The 24107-nt window shown below is 50.1% G+C and overlaps 1 protein-coding gene across 2 annotated transcripts in view; it reads right to left on the reverse strand.

Moving 5' to 3' along the window:
* Positions 1–24107, reverse strand: part of GOLGA7B (golgin A7 family member B) — a 326951-nt gene that overhangs the window by 290070 nt on the left and 12774 nt on the right. Inside the window, exon 1 of one of the 2 annotated variants that reach the window (XM_069611551.1) lies at positions 15013–15147. The exons of the other annotated variant lie outside the window; for it this stretch is intronic. Within the exon in view, the coding sequence (XP_069467652.1) occupies positions 15013–15030 (18 nt within the window). The 5' untranslated portion in view covers positions 15031–15147. Of the gene's footprint in view, positions 1–15012; positions 15148–24107 lie in introns of those variants that run through there. 2 annotated transcript variants of the gene reach the window in all.

Genomic DNA, 24107 nt, shown 5'->3' on the forward strand with positions numbered 1-24107 from the left:
TACAGCTGAAACACCCTTCACAATGTCTCAAACAAGAGCAGCACTGGCCAAGACCACTGCAGCGCCAAAGGGGAACCCAAGGCTAAAGGAGTCATAAAAACCAAAAGAGGGAAAGAGAATATTCCCCCTAACTCACCTACCACTGAGGTGGAGATAGTTGGCCAAACACCAGAACTTGATGAGGCAGAGGTGTTGCCTGAAGTATTTGATCCAAATGACCATCCTGAACTAAAAGATTTGTTAGTAGAAGGTGGTCCTGACAGAGAGGAATACAGTAAAGGCCAACATGGGAGCCCATCTCTGGAAGGCCTAAGGAGACAGGCCTGTGCCCAGATTGAGGGTGAACCTCCTGAGACACATAGGATTTATTGGGAAGGTGGGCTCCTTTACAGTGAGCCTACAGAGTCTACAGAAGGAGACCATATAAGGACTTGCTGTAAGACCCTTCCTCCTGCAGCTGGCACATGAGGTTCCCCTTGCTGGTCACCTTGGAATCAACAGAACCAAGCAAAGGTTATCCATGCACTTCTACTTGCCCCAGATGGGGGTGCAAGTAGAAAGTCACTGCAGGAGTTGTGCCACCTGCCAGTTATCTGGTAAGAGTGGCTCAACAATCCAAGCTCCATTGGTACCACTTCCAGTTGTGGGAGTACCATTTGAGAGGGCAGGGATTGACATTGTACCTTTGACCCCCAAACATCCTCAGGCAATAGGTTTATCCTGGTGTTGGTCGACCATGCCAGCAGGTACCATGAGGCCATCCCATTAAAAACTATGACTGCCAAGTCCATTGTAAAAGCTTTACTTAGCATCTTTACTAGGGTTGGGTTCCCTAAAGAAGTTGTGTCTGATAGGGGCAGCAATTTTATAGCAAAGTATGTGCAGGCCATGTGGAAGGAATGTGGTGTCACCTATAGGTTTTCAGCTTCATACCACCCACAAATCAATGGTCTTGTGCAAAGGTTTAACAGGACCTTGAAAAGTATGATTGGGGCTCTGGAAGAACCCCAAAGAAGAAAATGGGATCTTCTGCTATCATGCTTACTGTTTGCCTACAGAGAAGTACCACAGGAGGGTGGTGGTTTCAGCCCCTTTGAACTTCTGTTTAGTCACCCTGTAAGGGGACCCCTGGCCATAATCAAGGAGGGATGGGAGATGCCCACTTCCCCTATTACTACCAACGTAGTGGACTATGTGCTAGGGCTCAGAAAAAGGATGGTACTCCTGATGGGTCTGGCTAGTGAGAAGCTGAAGACAGGGCAAGCGCTGGTGAAACACTGGTATGACCAGAAGGCTTCACTCATCACTTTCACACCTGGTCAGAAAGTCCTGATCATGAATCCTATAAGGCCTAGAGCGTTGCAGGACAAATGGTCAGGCCCTTACACAGTGGTGGAGTCACTAGGCGAGGTCAACTATTTAGTGGACCTTGAAAGGTCTGGATGGGCTCCAAAGGTGTTGCATGTGATTAGACTGAAGGCTTTCATCCCAAGAGTTGTAATCACTGCACTGCTACTGGCTTCAGATGTTGAGGAAGAGGTGTCAGAACCTCTCCCTGACCTGTTCCAAGGCAGTCCTTCAGACAGCTTCATTGAGGGTGTCCAAGTGGGCCCTCACCTGACTTCCGATCAGCAAGCAGAGGTGAATAGTTTGCTTAGGCAGTTATATCCCTTGTTCTCACAGTCCCCTGGTTTGACACCTTGGTGCAAACATGGCATTGACACAGGAGACAGCGTACCTTCCAAAAGTAGGGTATACAGAATGTCAGACAAAGTAAGGTCTTACATTAATACAGAGGTCAACAAAATGTTGGATCTTGGGGTGATTGAACCCTCTAGTAGTCCTTGGTCCAGCCCAGTAGTATTGGTTCCAAAGGCAGATAGTTCTGCGTTGAGGTTCTGTGTGGATTACAGGGCTCTGAATGCTGTCACCAAGACAGATGCACACCACTTGCCTAGAACAAATGAGCTGGTGGATACTTGGGGTGCCTCCAAATACCTCAGCACATTTGACCTCACTGTAGGCTATTGCCAAATAGCTCTTGCAGAACATGCCAAAGAGTAAACAGCTTTCCCAACACCAGAGGGTCTTTACCAGTTCAGGGTAATGCCTTTTGGTTGAAGAATGCACCTTCCACTTTCCAGAGGCTTGTGAATCATCATGTGTTGAATGGGTTGGATGAATTCTGTCTTGCATATCTGGGTGATATAGCAGTTTTCAGTGCCACCTGGGAAGACAATGTAAAACACCTTAGGATTGTGTTACAGGCTCTTCAGAAGGCCCACTTGACCATAAAGGCCAGTAAATACCAGATTGGACAAAGATCAGTGGTCTACCTTCAACATGAAGTAGGTGGAGGAAGGATACAGCCTCTACCCAGTAAAGTACAAGCAGTACAAGACTGGCCTAGCCCAATAATCAGACCCAAGTGAGAGCCTTTTTAGGACTCACTGGGTAATACGAAAATTTCATGGCAGACTATGTCACCATTGCTGCCCCTCTGACTGCACTCACTACTCCAAAGAAACCTAAGAAGGTAACTTGGTCTGAAGAGTGTGAGAAGGCCTTCACTGGCTTAAAAGACTCCTTGTGCCAGGCCCCTGTTCTCAGGGCCCCTGATTACCAAAGACCTTTTATTGTGCAGACAGATGCCTCTGACACTGGGATAGGAGCTGTACTATCACAAGTAGATGAGAAGGGTACGGAACACCCTATTGGCTTCATTAGTCAACAGCTTAAGGAAAGAAAGCTCAGATGGTCCACAGTAGAGAAAGACTGTTTCTCTGTTGTGTAGGCCCTAAGGAAGCCGGGGCCCTACTCTATGGGACCCACTTCACTGTGCAAACTGACCATAAGACCTTAAAGTGGCTAATGAACATGAAGGGAGAGAATCCAAAGTTGCTCAGGTGGTCCATAAGTCTGCAAGTCTTTGACTTCACTATTGAGCATAGGCCAGGTGTCCAACATTGCAATGCTGATGGGTTGTCCAGAATGTTTAACCGACCTGGACATGAGACTCATCCAGGGGTGGATTAGATCCCCCTGTCCTTAGTCTGGGAGGGGCGAGTGTTAGGAAAGATTTCATATTATATGTAATTTTCCCTCCAGTTCTACACCCCCAAACTTTTCCTTAGTCTGACTTCGCCAGAGAGCACAGCCTTCTGCTGCACTCCTCTGGGCTTTCGTTCACTTTTTATGGGGAAACTGACATGCCCTTATGACAGTCAGTACTGGGAGACTTTGTTTTCCTTAGTTATTTTCCAATGTTGCAACTGTTCTGCAACATGTAACAAGTGCACAATGTATTTGTATTTGTATTTAGTTTATTTCTAAAGCGCAGCCAGGCCTGTAGGCATCCAGGCACATAATCTTGCATACACAGTTACATTAACATTACAGAAAAATATCAGAGTTACTCTAGCTCCCCCTGTTTACAGAATGATACAGGGGGAGCTGAAGTCCCCATATGAAATCATAAATTCAATGCAATACAGAAATATACTATAGAGCAGAAAAGGCCATGAGAGTACGGCAACAGCCCTGTAAAAGGAGCATCACATATTCTGATTGAAAAGCCAAGTTTTTGTTTTATTCTTGAAAACTTGGAATTAAGGCTCACTTCTAATAGGGACAGAAAGAGAGTTCCAAAGCTTTGAAGCCAGGACAGGGAAGCTTACACCACCAGCTTTTTGGAGTTTGAATCTGGGCAGCGTGAGGCTGTGAGTTTGTGCAGTTCTCATAGGTTGCATGGATGTGTGGAGAGTAAGGCGGTTGGAGAGATTGAGAGGGGCCTTGTTAGCCAGGCATTTGTGTGTCAAGGCTAGAGCTTTCAGGGAGGTTCTGTGTTTTACTGGGAGCCAGCGTAAATGGGATCTGACGTTGGAAATGTGGGAGTGCCTAGGGATATTAAGTCCCACTCTGATGGCATTATTCTGGGTGGTTTGCAGTTTGCTGAGGTTAGACTGGCTAGTCCCCAGGTAGAGGGCACTGCAATAGTCTATCTTAGACATAAGTGTTCTTGCCAAGTTGATGCAGTTAGGGGATTTCAGAAAAGGCCTGCAGGCAGTGATGATTTTGCAGGTATAAGCCGAGGCCGACCTTACTGCATTGGTTTGTCTGTTCAGTGAAAGAGCAGAGTCCAGATAGACACCTAGGTTTTTAGTGTCCTTAGAGACCTTAATGACATTGCCGTCAATAGTGAAAGACTTGAATGCCTGGTCTAGTTTATTAAGGCGTTGAGTTTAGCCTAATATTAGGAGCTCAGTCTTGTCATCATTGAGGCAAAGTTCATGTTGTGCCATCCAAGCCTAAATAACCAGGTAGACGTCATTCAAGGATTTGGTGTCGGCTGTGTGATCCCCTGTGATAGGAATGAGTATAATCAAGCACATCAAAGAGAGGTTTGGTGAAAATATTATAGATGGTTGGTGACACACAAGAACCTTGTGGGACGCTGCAGTGAATAGGAGAGGGGTCAGCAGATGCTGTAGGTGAGAAGACCCGCATGGATCTGTTGCTTAGAAAAGAGGTGATCCAAGTGTTGGCAGAGTCAGAGAAGTAGGCAGCAAATTTGAGATGTTTACATAGTATTTGGTGATTGACCAGATCGAATGCAGCAGAAAGATCAAGAAGTAAGAGCAAAGCTAATTTCCCATTATCTTTTAGTACCTTAATTTGGCCCTCATTACGACCCTGGCGGAATCCGAAAAACGATGGCGGAAATGCAATCCCGCCATCGAATACCGCCCGTTGCGATTATGACCCGTCACCGTAAAGTACGATGCCATCAGCGACACCGTAGTGAACGCCAACGCTAACTGCACCAAGTACGCGCACGCGCGCCCTGCAAAACCGTAAATTCCGCCATGGCGCAACGGTACGCGAATGCCGACCCCAGCGGACATCCACATAACGCCATCAAGCATGGCGGAAAGTACCATTCCGCCATGGCGAGAACTATGGCATCGCGAACCAACCGTAAATGGCCCTACTGAGTGCCTGTACTCCACTACCTGGCCACATAGCACAACTCCCCGTAGGCGCAATGTAGTCACACCATGCAACCAGTGAAATGAACAAGTCCCCCATCGCATGCCACCAGCGTAAATCATCATGCAAAGCAGTAACCTGAGGGAGACCGCACCAGCCCTGTACACTTGCCAGTTGCCAAACCAACCATCAGCACAAGCACGTACCACACAACTGTACCCAGAAGCCGGAACCCAATGCAGATCACCCCACAATACATCGCGCCACAAATCGGGATATGCCACATTACCAGCAAAGAATAACGCCACACGGGCAATATCTGAATATAAATTTAATGCACATCAAAATCACCAAGCCCATACAGCCATTCGAACATAAACTCCCAACTGATTATCATTACTGTGGGCTACATCCGCAATAAATGACCAGCTGCCCCTTGTGTGACGCCCTGTACCCTCATGGCAAACAGGGGCTACATCAACGTCCAAAAAGGCAACATGGAAGCGCCCAGGACCGCAGGGCCGTCCCATGAAGTAGGCACTAGTCCAGCTGGAAGGTAGGTATGCTGCTCCTAGCCACTAGTACTGCGTAAGGACATGTGGCCCATTGGCGATCGTCCCATAAGACCGTAATGGAGCTCCACTGATTAACCCGAAGCTGCAGGTGTCGACTGAAGAAGCCATCTGCAGGAGTGGCGTACAGATGGCAGCGGCAGAAGGGGAGGAGATACCTGTCACCCGAACGAAAAAGAAAATGGCATGGGCATCCGAGCTCCATACGAATAACTCACTACATGCAACACACCAAACATACAACCATATGCATGCTAGCCCACCCAAAAGGACCAATTCCACCCGAAAATCACTTGCGAATCATAACGACATAAATCGAGGTGAATACACTATTACAAACGAGTGTCTGTGTGCATGTGCCTGTCAGAACAGGATCCATCAGATGGGATTATGAACGTGCATAGACACAAGTGATTGAAGGCGCGTCGAGACAGGGAGGGTTCAACAAGGGCAGACAGACGATGGTCCCACTATGGCAGCTTTGCATCACATAGCGCAGGGGAAGGGGACAGATTCCAAATAGCCATGTACATGGCAGACTCCCAATTAAATCATCTGTCCATGCATCCATCCATCCATCATTCCCTCATCCCGGTATGAAAACGCCAGAATATCTACTCACATGACATTAGAAATTTCCATTGAGTCTGTGCGTAATGCATCCTGCAAAATCCACTGTGCTCCTGCCCGGATTCCCAGTGTAGTGAAGTTACATGTATTTGGGAACGTCCTGCCTAATCGTCCACTACGCTATTGCGCATCCCATACAATTCATATCAATCATTGCATACCCGTCATGGGCCCTGTCCCAAGGACATTCAACAATAGAACGTTATATTCCCAGTCAGACCTGTGGGCGTCTCCACGCCGCTAGTTGAAACCCGAAAGCGCTGTCCTTCGAATTCCTAATTTGCAACATCACGTCGATAAGGCATCTGTGTACGCTTATATTCACAAATTCATCTATGTAGTGCGGCTGTGTGTGAAAATGGCAACTGGCCTCAATCAGTAATGGGACTCCCCTCCCGTCGGTGAACGTCGGTACAGTGCTGCATGAGGGTCCACCGTTGATCGAGTACTACATTCCACTGACCCTTCACAAGTCTGCTCGCGAATGCTAATATAGTATGTGGAACAATAGGACCATAGCAGAATCAACAAATAAACCAATATGCCACTGCCATCTGGATTGAAAACATGAATGTAAATGCAAGATGCCATGCATCGGATTGCAGCGTTGTGTGCGGGACGTGCTCGCACGAAAGGCATCGCAGCTGACACAGGTGGAATGATTCACCACAGGTGAAGGCTATACAGCCTGAACACACATAAATTGCACACCCAACCCCCTCCCCCAACCACACCCACTCCAGAATGCTACCGGCAGGACTAGCGATGTTGGGCCTGGGGGACCTGATTGCACTGCAAGTACTCCAACTGCAGGAAGAAGACGAACGCCAACTACTCCAACAACCGGCCGCACAGAGGAGATGCAGGAGGAGGAGGAGGCGGAGGAGGGCAAGGCAGGGCCAGCAAGCCCCACCAGCACAGCCACCACCACCACGCAGGCAGCCCGCAATCCCACCCCTCCGAGCTAATCCGTTCAACCTCACAGCTGAGCAGATCCACACCCTCTACCGCTTGAACCGGGACACCATAGCCGCCATTGTCAACATGACACACGCCGACCTTGTCAGCATGATAGATAGCCCAACCGCCATCCCACCCCTACTGAAGGTGGTGTCTGTACTCCACTTCCTGGCCACAGGCACCTACCAGCACACAGTCGGACAGTTGCATGGCATTTCACAGCCACTATTTTCACGGACACTATTCCAAGTGCTTGATGCCCTCCTGAAGCACTCAGACGACTACATCACTTTACCACGCTCGGAGCAGGAGATTACAAACGCCAAAGTGGGATTCCATGCACTTGGCGGCATACCGGGTTGCATTGGTGCCATCGACTGCACCCATGTGGAATTGGTTGTCCCACATGCCATGGAGGTCCAGTACCGCAACCGGAAACAATATCATTCTATCAATGTACAAATGGTGTGTGACTCCAACAGGATCTTTACACATTGTTGTGCACGATTTCCAGGATCAACCCATGATTCTATGGTCTTGCGGAACTCTAGGATACCACGCTACATGGAGCGACACGCAGGGCACCGATCCTGGCTACTCGGTGAGTCTCATTCAATGCATGAGAATGTGGGGTAGGTGATGCGTGAATGACCTGGCAGGAAGGGGGGGGGGATGCGTACGTAGCAAAGACATTCCACAAACATCCTTTGTTGTCCACATACAGGTGATGCCGGGTATCCACTGAAGAGATGGCTCCTTACACCAATCCGGAACCCACAGAACCAGCATGAGGAGGACTACAACCATGCCCACTCACGTACCCGTGTGGTCATAGAACAGGCATTCGGCCTACTGAAGGCTCGTTTCCGCTGCCTCAGCAGGTCTGGCGGGGCACTCCTGTACCACCATGAGAAGGTTGCAAAGATGGTCATGGCATGTGTCATGCTACACAACATGTGCGTACGTAGGAATGTGGCCATGCCCCCCGATGCAGAACTGCAAGCACCTGAAGATGGTCATGATGAGGGCGGGGATGTGGCAGCACCTCAAGGAGGCCGCGAGGCACAGGAGGCCCGTGAGATTCGTCAGAGTATCATAGATGCATGCTTCTAGCACTCACGCCTGGTGGCTGTTACATGGACACGGGACTTGTGGCACTGTGTGTGTCTGGGACATGCACATTGTGGACTGTACGCAAAGATAGGCCTCGTACACAAAGATCAATGTCCACACATCTCATTGGATGATTGTGAAGAATTGTATTGCATATGTGAAATGACATTACACACCCAATCGACCCGCCACCCAATGAAGCCCAACACACCCCCTACACCCTCCCACCTCCCCCCCGAACACCAGTGTCCAAAGATGCTCATTGTCAGTGGGCAGACGCTATTGCAAGCCCCCTCTCCGGGTATCAGGGGCACCCCTGCCTGTAGAGCGCCGGGTCCTCCCAGATCTACGTTGGGGGCTGCCCTGGACGGAACTTGCAACGGATGATGTCTCTGCCTGCTCACGTCCATGCATGTCCCTAAGGGTTTGTGAGAGCTCAGTGAGCACACGGCGCACAGCGGCAAGTTCACCACATACGTCTTTGGACGTCGCATGCAGTTCCCCCCTCAGGCTCTCGGTGCTTCTCTCCATTTGTCCCCTCAGGCTCTCGGTGCTTCTCTCCATCTGTTCCCTCAGGCCCTCGGTACTTCGCTCCATTTCTGCCCTGAGTGTCTCAGTAGATGTTTCAAAGGCTGCCTTAGAACCCCCACATTCAGCAGCATGCTCCTTGAGGAGCGTGGCCAGTTGCTGCTGTTGCACGATCATGTGCTCGAGGGACTGTTGCCTCTGCTGGGCCATGCCCATTTGCGGTGGTGTCACAGAGGGGCTGGACGCCTCATGTTGCCTTGCCACAGGCCTTGTGGGGGTTTGCCAGTCGTCGTCTTGTGGGTGCCCCTGCGTGGTTTCCTCATGGTGTACGGGATGATACAAACAGGGGGATTGTGACAGGTCATGGATGGGTCCTACGTCGACAGCACCGTTTTCTGTGTCGGAGCATGCTGGCATGAATGCAGTGTCACCTATGGTGCTGCTGCCACCAGAGGCAGTGCCTTCTGTGGCATCCGTTGGGGGGACCTGTGGTGCTGCTGTTGTGGACATGCTGGGGTGCCTGTTGGGGTCCCCTCCAGTGTGCTGCCACTTGATTTGTGCTGCTGCCGTGTCTTGATCCGTGCAGCTGAGGTGGAGGGTCTTTGGCCGTTGGTCTTGGCCCTCTTTGCAGGTGTGCTGGTAGGGGTATCCTGGAGCTCGTCGTTTGAATCGGACCCTGTGGTGGAGTAGAGGAGGGCGAGCGTTATTCATGGGTCTGTGGTATTTGTAATGGCATTGTATCACATGCATTGGGGTGGTACCTGAGGGTGATTTGGGTCACGGCCTTGGAGGTGGTCTCATTTTAGTGTGGATTGGGGATGCAGTTATTTTGCAGTCTGCAGTTAGGGTGTGCATGCTGCACATGTAGAGTGTGTTTTTGGGTTTTTTAATTATTTATGTATTTATTCTGACTTTTAGAGGGCGCTGTCATGGCGATGTATGTGATCGTTCTCCTGGACATGAGTTCCTATTGCACTTTGGGGACACAGGTACTTCACATGGTTGGTAATTGTGGATTTAGCATAGTTTTATTTGGGCCACCTACCTGATTCTTCGGATGTCTGCACTCCTTTCTCCATCCCTCCGACTCCCTCTATGCTCTCCATTCCAATGGTGGAGGCACAGATTTCTTCCCAGGGGGTCAACTTGATGGGTGATTCCGATCCTCCCCCGGTGGCTGTGGCAATGCTCCGGTTGGCAGAGAGTATGCTCCGGACGCGTATCCGTAGGTCGTCCCATCGCTTTCTGCATTGCTGTGGGTTGCGGGGTGCGGTCCCCACCGCACTTACCCGCTGTGCCACCAGGGCCCATATGGCCTTCTGGTTCGCAAGTGCCGTCCTCGTCATTTGCGTCGAGAAGACGACGGCAGCATGCTCCTGGAGGGTCTCCGTGAGCACGGTGAGTTCCTCATGGGAGAAGTGGACCTGCCGCTTGCGGTCGCACGCTTTTTTATCTACTTTTCCCATATTTGTTTTTTAATCTGGGCTGGCTGACGGGTTGGGATGTGTCTCAGGGTCGGAGTTTTAATGGTTGTGTGGGGGTTCTGTTTTATGGGTGTACGGTGTGCTGTTTCCCGTTCCGGCCCCATGTATTTGCTTCCGTTTCCGTATATTTACGGTGACCGTAGTTTGCGCCGGCCGCTCATTCCGGTGACCGCTGAGATGGGTGGCGGTATTGCACCTAGGGCGGCGTACGACGGCGGTAAGGGGCGTTTTGGGGTCATTTCCGCCGTCGCGGACTTTGCACTTCCGCCATGGCGTGATGCTCGTGCCCGATGGGTCGGAATCAGCCGCACATTACTCCTTCGTGCAGTGGCAGAAACGCTGTTTGCGCTATGGCGGTCATGTCAGTTACTTTCCGCCAGGGTCGTAATGAGGGCCTTTGAGTTTTAAGATCTACAGTACACAGCACTTGGGTCTCATAGTCCTTTCCAAAGACCCTAGATACTCTTGTAGGACTTTTTGGGAGATGTGCAGATGTGTCCTGGACAGGGCTGGTGGCAGTTTATCTTTTCATGTAATTATAACCCTTTCCTGCCATTTTAAGAACGCTTACCGCGTTTGTCATGACTAGGTGGCCGGGCTCCAAAATGGCTATGCCATGAGGTTCTTTGTCCTGTCCTTTGGCCACCTTGCCCCTTTTGCCTTCCCCAGATCGAGCTGACCCAGTTCAGTCATTATTTGGTCATACAGTTTCCCGCGAAACGCCAAGCTTTCGTGGACTTCTGCATGCCTTGTGTGTGTGCCTCCAGGAAGTGGGCTGGGGTGTCTGTCCAAAATACACATCCTGGGTGCCAGAGAGTCTGGAGTGCTGTGAATGCCTGGGACCACCGTGGTCTGTGATTGGTCCACATATGGAGTGTGTGTTTGTGAGCAGATCTCCCATTGGGTCCTCTCCGTTTTGGCGCAAAGGGAACTTTGGATGAGAGGAGGCCAGAAACACCCATACCATGTCAATCTCTGGAGTTCTCACTGAACGAAGGATAGGATCCAAGTATCCTGAAACTAAGAAGCTGAGTCGAGGAACCGCTGGTGACTCGCTGGAAGGTTTGGCACCCTGAGCCAGCTGTCGTCCCATGGGACCCCTCTGCATCTGGTCGTCCTAGAAGGTCTGCGAAGACGCTTCGACCCATTAGAATAGTGGGACCAACTATTCTCTGCACCTTCAACAAAACCTGCAAGCAAGCCTTCTCGGAAGTGTCCCTGTGCCAACCAGTGGGCTCACCAGCTTAAGCAGGACCTTTGCTCTGTCTCTGCCATGGTTTCGAGGATGCCCTCACACCAAATTTCGAACACTTGGCATTCCCATGCCTGAAGTGGGAAGAGTGCCCCAGGACCAGAGTAAACGCGGTTTCTGTGTTGCCCAGCCGTGCCAACGATCTTTGCAGGTGCGCTGCATTTGTGACCCTCTTGCCCCTGAAGCCTGCTGCAGTGAAACCGGCCTGATCCATCCACCAGGAGCAGAGAAATAGCCACTGTCCTGTTTGGGAATCCTCACTGTATCGTCGGAACTTAAAGCCGCAGAGACGTCCTTTTTGTCGCATGTCAACCTGCAGCAGCAGTGGACCCAACTGGCAAAGTTTGGTCTGCAGTGCGCTTGGGCCGTTGAGTAACCCAAACATTAACCGGTGACCCCTAGTGCCTCCATCTGTTTTTACGCACAAGTGGCCCCCGGGGGTCCCTCTCCTTTCCATTGCTAGTGCGAATTAGCGACCTAGTCCCGAACCTTGGAATCACCTCTGCCTTCGAGTGGAGGCCCTCCAGAATAGTGGGAATCTATTCTAAATCGCCTCACCCATCTTTCTGAGCTGCTAGAGACCCCTGAAGAGACCCCGTTTTGCCCATTGGAACAACCACGTGCGCCCGCACTACATATACTATCGATAATAAGGCTCCTCTCTTCTTAGGGTTTGGACTGCCTCTTAGTTAGGTGTGTGTTTGATGTTGAAGCGGACTAAAGACTATCTGCACTGCCTATTTTCCTTCCCCTCTTGGTTGTGAATATATTTCATGCCTTTAACCCTTTAGACCCCAGTAGTCTTGTATATATCTTGTATGGATTGTGTTGTGTTGGTTTAGTAGGACTGCTGTGATTCTTTTACTGTGTGTTGAGTTACAAAGGCCTTGTAATAAATGTGTTTATATTTTTGATATATACACCTGGCTGGGAGTAATTTGTAAGTGTCTTTGCTCTGTGTGCTCATTGAGGTCTTTCAGTCACCCTCACCCCTCCTGAGACTTAGTCTTGACCGCCTGCCATAGCTACCTTGTTTGGTCTGGCTTGTCCAGAGGTTACCCTGTTCCAAGAAACTAGGGAGGGGGGGGGGGGTTTATGAAAAAGCTTCAATACCACTGCACTAGTGTAACAGTTGTAGTAATGCATTTTTGCACCATCTAAAGGTTTTCCCTAATTCTAATATGGTGTCCTCTTGGCACTAGGGTAAACATTGTCCTGGTGCAAAGCTAATTGCCTGAAAGAGTTCACTTTTACCAGTGAAATGTCCAGCACAAGGGTGATTTGTGGTGCCTCGTTAAGAATGTCCAAAACTAAGAGAAGGAACTACAAGGTTCTCTAAAGTGCAGTGCACATGAAAGTGGACATTGGGCACCGGCACTGTCCATACCGTACCGCCTTATTCCCTCGCGGGTCCCTGACAGCCTCCAGGTCTGACCTGGCGGGATGTGCGGCACGCACAAGGGAAACACATGGATGCACCGGCACCATTATAAATCGTGCCGGTGCATCCATGCTCCTCATCCCCACTCTGCCCTATGGGGCAGAATGAGGATGAGGAGCCCGGCATTACCGCCACCCGCGAATGGGCAATTACTGTCCCATTCAACTCGTAATGGGCCGGTAAGTGCCCATTCACGGGTGGCGGTGCTGGATGCGAGTTTGGTGCTAGCCGCGCCTGTAATGCAGGCACGGCTACCGCCAAACTCGTAATGAGGCCCATTGAAGACACAAATTCATATGCTTTCACCAGAATCTCTTTGATGAGGACCACATGGTCACCAAAACCAAAAACCAGCCACTGTGCTCCAGATTAGCGCAGGGTTCAGTAGTTTAGTTTGTGAATCTGGTTTTCCAATTGGTTTGAATAATAAAAAAATATTTATATTTACCACACAGCGAATTGTGGGATTTTGTTTGGGAATTTACATAGAAAACTGGAAATCCTTTTACTTTTTTTTGCAAATGAATGTATTTCTTTCACAAGACATTGGTTTTTGTCAAATGACAAATTTATGTTTGACATTTTAGCTGGAAAACATTTCAAGAGAAATTATGCGATGCAATGTGAATTTGACGACACGTCCTTCCATACCTCTACCGGAGCCTGGAGTGCACTGCTTACCCTTATTTGGCCAAATGCACACAGGCATTCTAATCTTACTGCGTGACCTCTGGACTAAGGTCCCCGAGGGCGTTCCCACCACCACTGCATCAAGGCTAGAATAATGGTAAAAGCTGCTATATAAATGACAAGAGCGATGGCGTTGTTAAAATGTACTTATCTAAGCTGTATTTCTGATTGCATTTAATGGTGCTCAGACATCCCAGATTAAAGACTATACATTGCACATTACTTTTTAAGAGCTCCACTGTGCCTGGCCTAAGTTTGCTTCATGTTCTTATTTCCAGTACATGTGATAAAGTTCTGCCAACTGTATTTTATGAGTACATTGCAAGATTCCAGAATGTTCAAGACGTGAACTAGGCTTCGGGTCGCGTTCCTAAATACGATGTTTGAATGGAGATATGGCTTGCAATACCCGTTTTACGTACAGTTGGGGTTAATGTATTCATTATAATACACAAAAGGACAGCCACCTCTTTAATACTTGGGCTCTTGCTGCCACTAACACATGCCATTTGCCAGCTGTTAGTAAGAAGCTTAAGCGAACATTCTGCACTGTTGGGATCAACGAAACAGTTTGCATTGTGCAATTTGTTGCAAACAATTATTTTCAGCAGTTCATAAATGAACATTTATTTTAAATGGGCGATTTCTGTATTCATTAGGGACTAACGTGCAAACGGACCACACACAAACTCAGATCCAACAGTACACGGACTAAAGCTCCCTTACTTATGCCTCCTCTCAACTAATAACCGTACAGGGCCTGATTTACAAAAGGTTTCCCAATGGGGTTTCGCCATTGTAAAACATGTTTGTAATTCAGGTACAAATTGCCACGGAAAGCCGTTTTAGAATCGTGGATCGCTGTGTTAAGGAAACAGCAGTGATTCTCTCCAAGGAGCCACATTTCGCACAGAGTGCTACCGCTGGTGGCAGCATTGTGATGTCACACCTTCACTGTAATGGATAGTAATTCCATTGCCTTCTTACGGGTGAGTGGTGGTGTCACCTGAACATTCAGACTTTATACAGATGCTGTCGGCTTCTGTGCAGTCTAAAGAGCAATGTGTGCACACATGACTGAGCACAAAAGGCGCCCCTGCAACTTAAGAGCCAGGTAGGGTTAGGCGTTCGCTCAAATAATAGGCACAGCTGTTTTACTCTGCTTTGGCATTCCCTGCCAATTTCAGGAAACACACATCACAACAGCGTATTCGCATCCGGCTAAATAGCGGGCAAGAGACTAATAGGGACCTGCTGTACCTCTCCACCCCACCGGGCTGCAGCCAGAAGAACGCCCACACAGACCAAACATTAGCTGCATGCGCTCCACAGAGCTAAATATTGATGCATTACCTTGGCAACTATTTTCATGGCTGGATTCTCCGAGTGCTTTGCATGTCCTTTCCTTGGCGAGTGACACGACCGACTGCATTGCACCTCCTGGTAGGAAACCCGAGACCCCGCTGCGGTGTGCCAGCTGGGCTCACATCGAGCGTCATCCGAAATGACACGCGCGCTCTACGTTACTCCCACGACCCGGAAGAGTTATGTCAGCCGGCTCTTCCTCTTTCTGAAACCTTCTGCTTTAAGCTGATAGCAAAAGTGAACAGCTTTCTCGTAGCTCTCATCGGCAATACGGCATTTCCCAACAATGAAATCAAATCAAGTGGGACACAGCTTGGACACCGTGCCGAGAAAATAGACGACTGGTCTCCACGTGGCAATGGCCCTCATTACGACCCTGGCGGAAAGGGGAAAACGATGGCGGAAATGCAATACCGCCATCGAAAAGCGCTCGGTGCGACTATGACCCGTCACCGCAAAGTACGAAGCCATTAGCGACACCGTAGTGAACGCCAACGCTAACTGCACTAAGCACGCGCGCGCGCACCATGCCAAACCGCAAACACCACCATGGTGCAACGGTACGGCAATTCCGACCCTAGCGGACATGTACCTAACGCCATCAGGCATGGCGGAATGGACCATTCCGCCATGGCTAGAAATACGGCATCGTGAACCAACCGTAAATGGCCCACTGAGTGCCTGTACTCCACTCCCTGGCCACATTGCACAACTCCTGGCAGGCGCAATGTACTCACACCATGCAACCAGTGAAATCTACAATTCACCCATGCATGCCAACGTAGAAATGCATGCAGGTGTTCGAAGCGCCCCGTGAGTGGGCATCCATGTACGGCATTTCACCATAGCCGTACTGATGCAGCACAGGCATGTGAAGGTACAAGACATCAAAATGGAAATCAAGAACACATGACACAAAACAACAGTAGTCCCCCATCGCTTGCCACCAGCGCAAGGCAACATCCAAAACAGCATCCTGAGGGGGATTGCACCAGACCTGTACTCTTGCCAGTAAACAAACCAACCATCAGCAGAAGCATGTACCACACAAGTTGGCAGAGTGACTGAGCAGCCAGGCACATCCCAAGAGGGGCCGATGGGAGCTGCAGGGCACAGATGGCATGAATACAGAAGCTATTCCAATGGACATGACCCCAGTCCCCCTCCAACAAACGCACGCAAACACAGGCACCTGTGACCAGCCACATTCTGAACATCCCATCATACCATCAATCGACCTGGCTGACAGGCACCAGTCGGCCAAAAGCCAATCCCCCGCCCCTGAACAGCACATCATGTAAACAGTCACAATGGCAGCCCCTATCCGTGACCACACTGTGCTACGTAGGCAAAAGCGGCCAGTACTGTACCACACAACTCAACTCAGAAGGCGGAACACAATGCAGATCATCTCGCAATACATACCGCCACAAATCGAAAATCGCCACATCACCTGCAAAGAATAACGCAACACGCCAAATATCGGAATACAATTTAAATGCACATCCAAATGACAAAGGCCTCACAGCAATTTGTAAAATAACACCAAAACATCCATCATCACCGAGGGCTGCATCTGCAATAATTGACCAGCTTCCACTTGTGTGACGCCCTGTACCATCATGGCACACAGGGCCAACATCAACGTTCCAAAAGGCAACATGGAAGCGGCAAGAACCGCAGGTCCGTCCCATGAGGCAGGCACTAGTCCAGCTGAAAGGCCGAAATGTTGCACCTAGCCACCAGAACAGCGTAAGGGCATGTGGCCCATTGGCGATCGTCCCATAAGATCGTAATGCTGCTCCACTGATTCACCCGAAGCTGCAGGTGTCGAGAGTAAAAACCATCTGGAGGAGTGGCGTACAGATGGCATCTGCAATAGGGCAGGAGATACCTGTCACCAAAATGAAACACAAATTAACCGATTGCACTACATGACACATGATGCATCACTATCTTCATTCAACACACCAAATCCACACCCATATGCATGCTAGGCCACTCCAAAGGAATATACACACCCCTAAATCAGTATCGATACATAACGAAACCAATCGAGGTTAATACACCATTGGCAACGTCGGTTACTGTGCATGCGTCCGTCAAGATAGAACCCATGACATGGGATTAGTAACGTGCCTAGACACAAGTGTATGAAGGCGCGTCGAGACAGGGAGGATCCGACAAGGGCAGATAGACGTAAGTCCCACTATGGCAGCCTTGCATCACATAGCGCAGGGGAAGGGGATTGAATCAAAAAACACATGTACATGGCAGACCCTAAATGGAATCATCTGTCCATGCATCCATTCATCATTCCCTCATCCCGCAATGAAAACGCATGAACATTCACTCACATAATATGTGAAACTTCCATCGCGTCTGTGCGTAATGCAGTCTGCAAAAACCACTGTGCTCCTGGCCGGATCTGTAGTGTCGTGAAGCTAGATGGACTTGGGAACGTCCTGCCTTATCGTCCACTACGCTATTGCGCATCCCATTCAATTCATGTCATTCATTGCTTGCTCGTTATGGGCCCTGTCCCAAGGACATTCAACAATAGAACGTTACATTTCCAGGCAGACCTGTGGGCGTCTCCTCACCGCTACTTCGCAACCAAAAATCCTGGCCTTCGAATTCCACACTTGCAACATTACGTCGAAAAGGCTTCTGTGAACGCTTGCATTCACAATTACATCAATGTAGTGCGGCTGTGTGTCATAATGCTAACTGGCTGCAATCACAAATGGGACGCCACGCCCGTCGGTGAAGTACGATACTGTGCTGCATGAGGGTCGGCCATCGATCGAGCCCTACATACCACTGACTCTTCACAGGTATGTAAGCGGCTGCAATCATAGCATGTGTAACAATGGGAGCATAGCATGAAAATCAGTCAAAGTACATCACACTGCCATCGGGATTTGATACATGATTCCAACCCCAAGATGCCATGCGGCCAAATGCAGCCTTACGTGCGGGACGTGCTCGGCCAGAAGGGATTGCATCTGCCACAGATTCATTCAATCAGCACAGGTGGAGGCCATACAGGCCGACAGCACATATATAGCAGACCCAAACCCCTCCCACAACCACTCCCACTCCAAAATGCTACCGGCAGGACTAGCGATGTTGGGCCTGGGGCACCAGATAGCACTGCAAGTGCTACAACTACAAGAAGACGACGAACAACAACAGGTACAACAACCGGGCGCACAGGGGAGACGGAGGAGAAGGAGGAGGAGGAGGGCAAGGCAGGGTCAGCAAGGCCCACAAGCACTGCCACTACCACCACGCAGGCGGCCCGCAATCCCACGCCTCCGAGCTGATCCGTTCAACCTCACTGCTGAGCAGATCCACACCCTCTACCGTTTGGACCGGGACACCATAATCGCCATTGTGGACATGACACATGCTGACCTCGTGAGCATGATAGATAGCCCAACCGCCATCCCACCCCTACTGAAGGTGGTGTCTGTACTCCACTTCCTGGCCACAGGCACCTACCAGCACACAGTGGGACAGTTGCATGGCATTTCACAGCCACTGTTCTCACGGACACTCTCCCAAGTGCACGATGCCCTCCTGAAGCACGCCGACGACCACATCACACTACCACGCACGTACCAGGAGATTACCAACGCAAAGGTGGGATTCCATGCACTTGGCGGCATCCCGGGTTGCATTGGTGCCATCGACTGCACCCATGTTGAATTGGTTGTCCCACATGCCATGGAGGTCCAGTACCGCAACCGGAAACAATTTCATTCAATCAATGTGCAAATGGTGTGTGACTCCAACAAGATCTTTACGCATTGTTGTGCCAGATTTCCAGGATCTACCCATGATTCTATGGTCCTGAGGAACACAAGAATACCACGCTACATGGAGCGACACGCAGGGCACAGATCCTGGCTACTCGGTGAGTCTCATTCCATGCATGACATCGTGGCCCATTTGATGCGTCAATGACCTTGCAGGAGGGGGGGGGGCTACTTAGCACTATCATTCCACTGACACCCTTTATTCGTCCCATACAGGTGATGCCGGGTATCCACTGAAGAGATGGCTCCTTACACCAATCCGGAACCCACAGAACCAGCATGAGGAGGACTACAACCATGCCCACTCACGTAGCCGTGTGGTCATTGAACAGGCATTCGGCCTACTGAAGGCTCGTTTCCGCAGCCTCAGCAGGTCTGGCGGGGCACTCATGTACAGCCATGAGAGGGTTTCTAAGATGGTCATGGCATGTGTCATGCTGCACAACATGTGCATACGTAGGAATGTGCCCATGCCCCCTGACGCTGTACTGCATGCACCTGAAGATGATGATGATGAGGGTGGGGATGTGGAGGGACGCCAGGGAGTCCATGAGGCACAGGATGCACGTGCAATCCGACAGAGCATCATAGATGCATGCTTCTAGCAACCACGCATGGTGCCTATTACACGGAAAGGGGACCTGTGGCACTGTGTGTGTGTAGTACACGCACATAGTGGACTGTACGCCTATGAAGGCCTCGTACGCAAATATCAATGTCCACACATGTCATTGGATGATAATGAAGTGCTGTATTGTTAATGTGATTTGATTCATACACCCTATGGACCCGCCACCCAGTGAAGCCCAACACACCCCCTCCACCCTACTTCCTCCCCCCCCAACACCAGTGTCCAGATATGCATGCTGCCCGTGGGTAGACGCTATTGCAAGCCCCCTCTACGGGTATCAGGGGCACCCCTGCCCGTGGAGCGCAGGTTCCTGCCAGATCTGCGTTGGGGGCTGCCCTGGACGGAACTTGCCACGGATGACGTCTCTGCCTGCTCGCGTCCATGCATGTCTCTGAGGGTTTGTGAGAGCTCCGAGAGCACACGGCGCACAGCAGCAAGTTCAGCACAAACGTCTTTGGACGTCGCATGCAGTTCCCCCCTCAGGCTCTCGGTGCTTTTCTCCATTTGTGCTCTCAGGCTCTCGGTGCTTCTCTCCATTTCTCCCCTGAGGCTCTCACTACTTTTCTCTATTTGTGCCCTGAGTGTCTCGGTGGATGTTTCCATGGCTGCCCTGGAACCCCCGCATTCATTTGCATGGTCCTTGAGTAGCGTGGACGCTTCCTGCTGTTGCTCGATCAGCAGGTCGAGGGACTGTTGCCTCTGCTGGGCCATGGACATTTGCGGTGGTGTGACAGGGGGGCTGCTCAACACATGTTGCCTTGGCACAGGACTTGTGGGGGTTGGCCAGTCGTCGTCTTCAGGGTGCCCCTGCGTGGTTTCGTCATGGTGTAGGGGATGGAACATGCAGGGGGATTGGGAAAGGTCATGGATGGTACCTACGTCGCCAGCACTGTTTTCCGTGTCGGAGCATGCTGGCATGACAGCTGTGTCACCTATGGTGCTGCTACCACCAGAGGCAGTGCCATCAGATACGTTCTTTGGGGGGACCTGTGGTGCTGGGGTTGTGGACTTGCTGGCTGCTGGGGTGCCTGTTGCAGTCCCCTCCAGTGTGCTGGCACTTGATTCCTGCTGCTGCCGTGTCTTGATCCTTGCACCTGAGGTGGAGGCTCTTGGGACGTTGGTCCTGGCCCTCTTTGCAGGCGTGCTGGTAGGGGTGTCCTGCAGCTCGTCGTTGGTATCGGACCCTGTGGTGGAGTAAAGAGGGGCGAGCGTTAGTTATGGGTCTGTCGGATTTGGAATGGCAACGTGTCAAATGCATTGGGGTGGTACATGAGGCTGATATGGGACTGGGCCTTGGAGGTGGTCTCATTTTCGTGTGGATTGAGGATGCATTCATTTGGCTGCCTGCAGTTAGGGGGTGCATGCTGCACATGTAGGGGTTGTTTATGGCATCTTGATTAATTTGTTTATTCATTCTGACTTTTAGAGGGCGCTGTCAGGGCAAAGTATGTATTGCACTATGGGGTCACATGGTACTGCACATGTTCGTGGTTTGTGGATTTCGCATTGTTTCTCTTGGCAAACCTACCTGATTCTCCGGATGTCGGCACTCCTTTCTCCATCCCTCCGACTCCCTCTATGCTCTCCACTCCTATGGTGGAGGCGCAGATCTCCTCCCAGGGGGTCAACTTGATGGGCGACTCTGATCCCCCCCCGGTAGCTGTGGCGATGTTCCTGTTCGCAGAAAGTATGCTGCGTACGCGGATCCGCAGGTCGTCCCACCGCTTGCGACATTGCTGTGGCGTGCGGGGTGTTGTCCCCACCGCACTTACGCGCTGTGCCACAAGGGCCCATATGGCCTTCTTGTTGGCAAGGGCCGTCCTGGTCATTTGACTGGAGAAGACGACGGCGCCATTTTCCTGCAGGGTCTCGGTCAGCACGGTCAGTTCCTCTCGGGAGAAGTGGACCTGCCGCTTGCGATCACACGCTTTCTTGGCTACCTTTCCCATATTTATTTTTTGAACTGGGGTTGCTAACGGGTTGGGATGTGTGTCAGGGTCGGATTTTTAATGGTTGTGTTGGGATTCGGATTTTATAGTTGTGCGGCGTGCTGTTTCCCGTTCCGGCCACATGCTTTTACTTCCGTTTCCGTATATTTACGGTGCCCGTAATTTGCGGTGCCCGCTCATTACGGTGCCCGCTCATTACGGTGACCGCTAAGATGGGTGGCGGTATTGCACCTGGTGCAGCGTACGGCGGCGGTAAGGGCCGTTTTGGGGTCATTTCCGCCATCGCAGCCTTTCGGATTCCGCCATGGCGTAATGCTCGTGCCCGATGGGTCGTAATTAGCCGCACTTTGCTCCTTCGTGCAATGGCGGAAACGCTATTTACGCTGTTGCGGTCCGGTCAGTCAATTTCCGCAAGGGTCGTAATGAGGGCCAATGAGTCTGATCTCTTCTCATACCCTGGAAGTAGTTTCCTTCTGACCGGCATCAGGGCGGAAATATCCTTGTATAGTGGTGTTATAGTCTCTTATAAATGCTTCTGTACAGTGAGGCATTACTTCCCCACGCTTTGTCAGATTTGGTCTGTTTGGTTAAATGCCGCAAGGCTTCATGAATTGTCTAGTATGCGCTGTTCAGTTATACTTGCCCATGCTTTATTAATTGCCAGTCCATAATGTCTAACAGCGAAAAGCTTTGTGAATTGCATGATGTTTACGGCTGAGTTACACTTCACGTGCACAGGCTTTGATTAATTGCATAGTCTGCACTGAATGATCAATATCCAAAATATGTGTGGATTCCCTGGCTTTCCCGTTTGGGTTAGCCTTCGCGGACCCATGGCTTATGGATTGCCAGTCTGTACTGAATGAACGGTTATCATTCGAAATCTTTATAAATTCCCTAGCATTCTCGATTGATTTATAACTCACTTCCCATGCTTTGTCAACTGCTGGTGTACACCACTCGGTTAAACTTGTACGTGATTTATGAATTGCCGGTTGGTACAGAATGATCAACACTCAAAAGATGAAGGAATTCACTGAAGATCAGGTTTCAATATCTTTCGCTTACCCATGCTTTATGACTTGCCAATTTGTACAGTTGGGTTATACTTCAATCCCCCAAGATGTATGGACAGCCTGCTCCTCACTGGTAAGTTAAAACGTCCTATGCTTTTTGGCATTGCCAAACTGTGATGTTTGGTTAACATCCCACTGCATTATGATTGGATTGGGATTTGGCAGGTATGTGCTTAGGTTTATAGTTCCCTGTACAGTCTGAGAGGAATGGTCTGCACCTTTGGGGCATTTTTCCCTAGTGACTATTAATGATCTCGTGTGTGCTGTTTGGTTATACCTCCTAGTGCGTTATACATCCCCTAGTCTTCATTAGTGAGCTGTAATTTTGAAAGGTCTTGCATTTTCTGGTTTTCACAGTTGGGTTACATATTCCCATTATTTGTGGCATTCTTGGTCTACACTGATGGGTGATACTTAGCGAGGTGCTTACTCTTGGTTTAGCCTTCCTATACTTTTGGGGTTACACTTCTCTATGCTTTCAGCGTTGCCTGCCTACAATGTCCGTTTATACTTCGTCATGGGCTAGGAATTGAAAGACATGTGCTGCTGGTTTATACTTCCCTACATATTTTGAATGGAATGGTCTGCGTGTTGGGGCATTTTCCCTCGGCTTTATGAATTGCCCCCGTGGGTTAACAATGGCCTGGTCTGCATTACAGGGTTATAATTCTGAATGTTCATGCATTTCCTGGCCTTTACTGTTGGGTTAAACATTCTCATTATTTTCAGATTGTTTGGTCTACACGGATGGCTTATACAGATGGCCTTCATTGGTCCAACCTCTAGATGCTCTTTGGAAGGCACTGCTATTTTCTTTCATGAGCATCAGAAAGTTCTCCTCAGCCTTTCCTCCACGAAAACATTATGCAACAAGCACCACTCTTCTGTCTCTGGATTTACTTTGACGAGGACTCGATTGAAGGATCCAGGACAATATTGTGGGAAATTGATTTTTATATGGGGATTACCTGATGTTTAAATAATTTGTTATGTTGCCAAAAAACATTGGGAGTCAATTCCGACAGATTTAAGTGGTATTAGCAACCTGGCGGGGGCAGAAAGACAATCAGGTGGCTAGTAACGCAAGCTTGAACCACCGGTGAAAGTCTGCGTCGCATGCCACCTGACATCCCGCTCCTCACGCCGCCCTCTTCCCCCCACCCTTGTCCGTTTTTTGTGTGTTTTTTCTCCCCCTCCCAGCCCCTACTTACCTTATTTCTGCATGCAGCGAGTGCCGGTGCCGGAGCCGCTCCTTCTCCCCAGCTCCCACTGACAGCCATGCAAAGCGAAGAGGGGCCCTGTTGAAGGAAGGAAAATGCCATTTTTTTTAGCACCCACAGTTACTGTTTTGGCAGCCCGGGGGGCTAATTTCCTTGATTGCCCGTTCCAAGGGCTGAAATGGGCGGGGTAGTGGCTGGAAACCCACATTTTCCACCCTCACTTGGCTCGGCTGGATAACTTTGTCTTCCGGGCCATTATCACCCATTCCAGCCCTTGGAATGGGAGATTAACACCATATTAACATCCTTGGTATTTGTTGGCTATTACGCATTATCATTGCAGGTTTCCATTTTTCTTCTCCCTTGTGGCATTGTTTTAGTGC

Source organism: Ambystoma mexicanum, chromosome 8, assembly GCF_040938575.1.
Source record: "Ambystoma mexicanum isolate Mex_15411 chromosome 8, UKY_AmexF1_1, whole genome shotgun sequence".
In the NCBI taxonomy this organism is placed as follows: domain Eukaryota; kingdom Metazoa; phylum Chordata; class Amphibia; order Caudata; family Ambystomatidae; genus Ambystoma; species Ambystoma mexicanum.